General features: G+C 39.7%; 1 protein-coding gene and 1 long non-coding RNA gene across 2 annotated transcripts; both read left to right on the forward strand.

The window, feature by feature from the left end:
• Positions 1-216: 216 nt before the first annotated feature.
• On the forward strand, positions 217-1145 carry LOC116212115 (pentatricopeptide repeat-containing protein At1g08610-like). Its single transcript, XM_031546693.1, has 3 exons — positions 217-271; positions 575-917; positions 1001-1145. The coding sequence occupies exons 1-3, from the start codon at positions 217-219 to the stop codon at positions 1143-1145; spliced, it is 543 nt and encodes a 180-aa protein (XP_031402553.1).
• A 1327-nt stretch (positions 1146-2472) lies between these two features.
• LOC116209950 lies at positions 2473-6088 on the forward strand. Its single transcript, XR_004157382.1, has 7 exons — positions 2473-2919; positions 3224-3320; positions 3429-3686; positions 4154-4215; positions 4368-4489; positions 4712-4807; positions 5028-6088. It is a non-coding gene; the product is annotated as an uncharacterized LOC116209950 (long non-coding RNA).
• The last annotated feature ends 395 nt before the right edge of the window (positions 6089-6483 follow it).

The following is a 6483-nucleotide window of genomic DNA, read 5'->3' on the forward strand; positions in this document are numbered from 1 at the left end:
TGATCTCTCGACCCAAATTCTACCAGGATCCGCAAAGTTATCTTAAGAGACTTTCTACTCACTTACACCATCCTAATTGAGTTAGCCTGCGAACACTGCGGAGCATAGAAGGTTACCATCCTGACGTCGTGACCTACAACTCGTTGGCTTATTACACATGCAAGCAAGGCAAGTATGATGATACAGCTTTATTGATTCATAATCTAATCTCATGGGATGGAGCCCAATGTTATAACACTCTTCTTCATTCTCTCTGCACTTGTGGGTGTTGGTATGAAGTGGACGAGATTCTTATGGCCCGTTTGTTTTGGGAGTTAAAATCACTTTGATTTTAAATTTAACTTTAACTCAACACACTACACAACAAAAATACACATTTTCTAAGTCAAAAATTTTAACTTTAACTTTAACTCAACACACTACACAATCATTTGTCCTTTTTCACAATCAAAATCAAAGTTACTTTAACTCTGAAACCAACGCACCATTAAAATCATGAATGAGACCTCACGCTTTCCCACAGTTGTAACTTACAATATCTTGATCACCGGTTTCTGAAAGTTTGGTCTTTTAGATTTGCGCCGTGAGTTCTACAATCAAATGGTTGAGGAAAACCACTTACCCGATATTGTAACGCACAACACCCTCTTGGGTGCTCTTTGCAAGGAGGGCATGGTCAACGAGGCTGTCCAGCTGCTACAATTGTGTGGTACGAGCTTTGCTCCCAGCCTGATCAGTTACAATATCCTTATCGATGGTTTTGCAAAAACCGGTGATATGAAGAAAGCAATGTCGATATATGATGAAATGATGGGTAATGGTATCAAAGCCGATGATATCACCCATCGGTCCTTGTTTTGGGGCTTCTTTCGGGCAAATCTACTGGAGGAAGCTGTGGACATTCTGAAAGGAGATGGGCAAAAGGAATCACAAGATTGGATCCATGATCAATGAACTGTGTAAACATTGCCATAAAAGTTCTTGATATGATGATCTCTAGTGGGAAGAAGCCTGATGGAATGACTTACTCCCCTGTTATGGACAGCATAGCTGAGGCAGGTATGAAGGAAGCGGCTGACGAGTTGCGCGGTGAGCTTATTGAACGGAATGTTCTTACTGAAAAGATATTACTCAATGAACAGTGAAGAAACTTTGTCAGAGATCCCTAGACAGCAGCTGATTTCTCCTTAGGAGATGTACAAAAAGTGTTCTCGAGGTGCTCTTCTTTCTTTCACTTGATTGTCTTCCCCTTTTTGTATTGCTGAGGCAGCACCAGGCACAAACCAACCGAATCAGACCACGCCCCGCCCTCACAATCTTCGGCACATCAGAGCTGAAAGTTCTTTTAGTTACGTCTCTTCTTCCATCCCCAGGTCCCCTCGGTTGATGATTCCTCCCATGCATGCGGTTATAGGTTTCCTCGACGGGATGCAGGGGCGCCTTTTTCCCTCGTTCTATCCATAAGCCCGGCCCAGACTAGCCCAAAAGCAAAACATGCATGCATATATGCTACCCAAAAGCTGAATTGCTTGCTTATATAAATACTAATCTCCCCTCAAAGTTCTCGTTACGGATTGCCACATTCATGACATAATACATGGAATAACTATAACTATAAACGATGAAAGCTGATCTAGATAGCCAGAATTCTAACAATAATTACACGAAGTTTCAAACACCACGATAGACTTTATTTTAATGCATGGTAGGGGTGACTTTGAAGCCTTCTTCAATTATGTGGAAATTAACGGAGCAGTAGTCCAGCTTCATTAAAGGGTTTTGAAAAGCTTAGGATGCTCCTATACTTGTTATATATATATATATATATAATTAGTTTAGATCACTAAATTAAATAATTAATCACGTACACCTTTTTAATGATGATGATGATAATAATATCGTAAAAAGCCAATATATAGGGGCGAGCGAAAGGACATAATAATTTCGTGAAAAAAAAAATTGCCAAGTTCGAAAACACTAAGCTGAATTACACAATTTCCTACGGGCCCTCAAACAGGCTAGGATGATTTTTAGGTAACTAAGGTAATGGCTAGCTAGGATGGCTTCTGTTGATATAATATATGTGCTTCGGCCCCAAGTCTTGTGCGAGAAAAACTTTACCGACACTATTAGGTATGCCTTGTAATTTCCTCATTGTTTATTATTTTTCCTTTTAACGAGATCACTCCTGTAAAAGCCCTATAGCAGTCGTGACGACTAAGTCTTCGTCCTGCACAAAATTACATTATTGTTGTATTCAACAATATGTCGATGTTCGAATAGAGATTAGTCTCTCTATCAGGCTAAAGAGACTTTGTAATCATGCCCATGCATCATATAGCACTCCTTGTGATCTAAACAACAAAAAGAATATGCGAAATGAAAATTTTAAAAATGGCTTGAACTTCAAAAGCACATCATGATTAACGGCATTTCGATATCAGGCAATGACAAGAAAGAAAAGTTCAAAGATGACAAGAAATACCACATGGTTGGGCCAATTCGACACTGAGCAGTGGGAATAGGGGATGATACCTTGATCTCGGTGAGGTAGAAAAAAAGAAATTAAATGAAAAATTGGGAAGAAAATAAAGGGAAGAAGAAAACTGGCGTTCACTTGGTGCCTCGAACGCACAATCTCCCGCTCTGGAGGCGATCGCCTTGTCCATTAGGACTAAATTTATTTTACCAGATTCTATCTATGAAGAACTTCCGACCTGTTACGACCAATGCGCCATTTGAGCTGCTAAACCTCGAACGGGATTAAGCAGAAGAAGAAAGGGAAGATAATCAACCGAAGTCTCAATCCATCTCAATGGCGATGACCATATCCAACTCCTTTCACTGCCGTAAGCTGCAACTCCTCCATAAGAATTACACTCCCGGTCCCCGCGGCTTGCTCTCCCCTTCCTTCGTCAGGTAACAATCCTCAGCTCTGCGACATTTTCATACGGTAGCTGTGGTAGGAAACAGCAAGATGATGTGAAAAAGTCTGCATTTTTTTGGTATTTTCCGGCACCCAATTTCCAGAACTGCTGGCTGTCTGTGTTTGGGATGATTTGTTTGCAACAATCTGCTTAATAAGATTTCATGGAATGGGCAAAGAGATTTTTCTGTTCACTGTTCTGTGCTGTCTGGTCGTGTTGTTTCTGAGCTTGATACTCTGCCCTCAAATTATAAGCTTAGCTTGTTTCCACCTTCTAACTTCTTTGAGTTTTGACAGATTTTGTAGGACGGTGCCACGAAGGAGTTTAGTAACCTATTTTGCAGCATCTGCTGCTGGGAGTTCCAATTCAGATGGCAACCTTAACCCGTATGAGGTAATACATGCTCAGTTAAAGCTTGCATATGTGGTGGATTCAAATGTAGCCAATTGTCGTTTTACAACTATTTTAGTTCTGTCGATATATTCTTGTTCTTGAGCATAGGTTTTGGGAAGTTAGCCCTATTGAAGAATTCGACGTGATTAAGGCGGCATATACCAAAAAAACGTAAGGATGCTGAGAGGAGAGGGGATGAAGCAACTGCTTCCCAAGTAGATTACAATGCCTTCTTTCTCGACATTCAACCTAGTGTTCAAAGAATGAAGTGGTCTATGCATGGATCAGCTGGAGAAGGTGTGTGACAGGGTGATGATGGCACAATTGAGCAACAGGAAAATGGGTGTCACATTTGGCTCCTTCAAGGTATTGCTCTTCTGGCTTAGTTCATCTAGTTGTGGTAGCTTACTTAAAAGTTCAAAATCAATGATCTGTCTTAAATTAATGGACACATTTCGAGTCAATGCATGTAACTTCAGGTTTCAAAAGATATCAAATTTGCTGATAAGCAGCCAATTGTGCCCTGGGGACCAAGGTAACAGAAAGTTTGTGTGCAGCATCTCCTTTCTGATCAGTGGAGCACACGATTTTCCACAGTCCTTGGAAGTGTGTTCGAATGCTCTCTTGAAAGATTATTATTGATTTAGGAGTCATAAAAACAATTATAAATTTTTCCACATTAAGTAGTGCTCGAATGCTCTCTTGACTTGGTGATTCTTATTTCTGCTTGTCAGTCGGTAATATTTATCTAACCTTATGTGCAGAGCTACGTCCTGATTCGGCGATTGATGTTAAGATGATTGACTATAACTGTTGGATCTTCTATTGACCAGGTTCTCCAAATCCTCTGACCAAGATTCTCGCACCAACATGGCAATATCTGCTGCATTTGTAGGTCTGAATATTTCTCAATCATGGAAACTGGCGCAAGTTTGAGTTAGAATCCACATCTTTGATATCATGGTACTTTTACTTTTTTCAGAGTGAATCTGAATTTTCTCATATATGTATTTGGTCATCTTTTGGCTTTTCTTTTTGCGCTGACAGCTTGGGTCCTGATCAAGCAAAACGCTGAATACAAGCCACTGCAATTCTTGGCATTTGTTTTTGTTTATTGGATTTTCGAGAAGTGGAAAGCATTTGAACCACCTGTATCTCCCACATTTACGGTGAGTTGCAGCAGTAATCATGAGACTTCCACTCATTCCTTTTTATGAGAAATATCGAGGATGCTTCTCTGAATCGGGCACATTATTTGGCACAATCTTGTTCAGCGAATTCTGCACTACATAGTTGTATAATAGAAAAACATAATAATATTAATATTGCAATGTATTTTAGACCCGCTTATATGCCAATGTGGTAGACATTTGATATGAGGTTCTATGCAGGAAGATGGTGAGGATCCAGGTCGGGGAGTGCGAATGGGAAAAAGACGGCTTCGTTCTCTTGCTTTAATTTTCGGTTGCATTGCCTTTACTTCTCTGGTACTCTCTCTCTCTCTCTCTCTCTCTCTCTCTCTCTCTCTCTGTGTGTGTGTGAGGCTGTAATTATTATCTATAAAGCCAGGTAGGTGGACTCGTTATGGATATGTTTTTGGTAGACTATCTGGATAATAGGTTACATTTAGATTAGCTCCATTAAGAGTATTGGTGCAACAGCAGATATACTACCGTCATCTGAAATCTTTTGGTTGATTTCTTGCAGGCTTTTACAATTTGATCGAGTTTGTAGGCGGTTACGTTCCGGCCTTCCTTTACAATCACCAGGAAGAGGCCACACTAATTGAATAGGCAAAGCTGATAAAGAACATGAAAACAGTAGACTAATTTAGCAAAAACTACTGTTATTGATTAAAAAATGCCACTTATGGTTTCTGTGTAGGCTTGAGTTCGGTTTAACTAGCAATTTGTGAGAACCATTTGTCGGAAATGATGCTCCATGAAAAGCGTTGTGCAAGATAAGAATGTTGCGGTGGCTAATTTTTAAACTAAGAGAAATTCGGTCTATTTGGATTTGGTCTGTTGGGTTTTCCTTGTCCTACTCTTTTGAGAATACGAAGGAAGTAAATTATGCTAGATCTGACTTGACCATAGACACTGAATTGTCTTTAATTGAACATATACGTTTGGGTTCTTTTATTGCGCAGAGTTCGGTAGCAGAGTATTAGCTTTAATAAAATTGATGTGTGGGTTGCAGAAAATTACATATATAGTGCTGTGAGAACAACCAGAGAGCAAGTCAAGTTCAGGATATGTTCTAGTTCTTCCGACGGATCTTTTGTTAGGAAACAACGAGGAAACAAACAATGAAATTATTCAAAGCCTCTGCAGCAAAGGAAGATTAGTGCATGCAGCGAAGCTGGTAGATGCCATGGGGGCGGCATAAACTTACTTGGTAGATGCCAAAGTCCTGACGGTAATGGTTATGTCTGGTGGGGTTCCAGACGTACAATATGATGACTGGTCGTCTTTGTAAGAGCGAGCGGACAGCTGAGAGCTGCCATTGATCTCTTCGAAGATATGAGCTCGAGCGGTTGCTCTCCCGCCCGTAATCTCTTATTACTCCATTATCCGCACTGCAGTATGTTTGATCATGGTAATCATGATCAGGCTATTGGGTTTTGGAAGGACCAACTGCGGAAGGGCTGCGGCTGCCCGCCTTTTCTGGTCACTTACACTATATATTATCTTCTAGTTGTATGGTAATATATAATGGAGGAACAAATAGATAGATTATTAGAAAAGTTGTCCAGAAATTAAGGTAATATTCCCACATACTATTCCTCTTCATCAATTTTCTTTTGACTTTTTTCTTTTAATCAGCAGACTGAACATATATTAAGCGAACTGAAAGTTTAACAAAGTCCGAATAATTTAACCTTCAAATTTACATCGGGATGCAAAATTGGACTTAAATTTACATCCAGTAAAGAAAATGTATTTCCTACTAAAATTGTTCACCGAGCTAGCTATCTGACTAAACCGTATATAATATGCCGTAGTGTCTCATAAGCCAATTATACCATAAGCTGAATGCAATGATTAATAATGTGACCGGAGAATGAAATTGAACAGGCCTAATTGGACAAACTTATTATTATCTATGTGTCCTAGCAAAGCATAAATGTTAAAAAGGGCATAAAAGAATTTATTCTCTTGCA

This window comes from Punica granatum, chromosome 6, assembly GCF_007655135.1.
Source record: "Punica granatum isolate Tunisia-2019 chromosome 6, ASM765513v2, whole genome shotgun sequence".
In the NCBI taxonomy this organism is placed as follows: Eukaryota; Viridiplantae; Streptophyta; class Magnoliopsida; order Myrtales; family Lythraceae; genus Punica; species Punica granatum.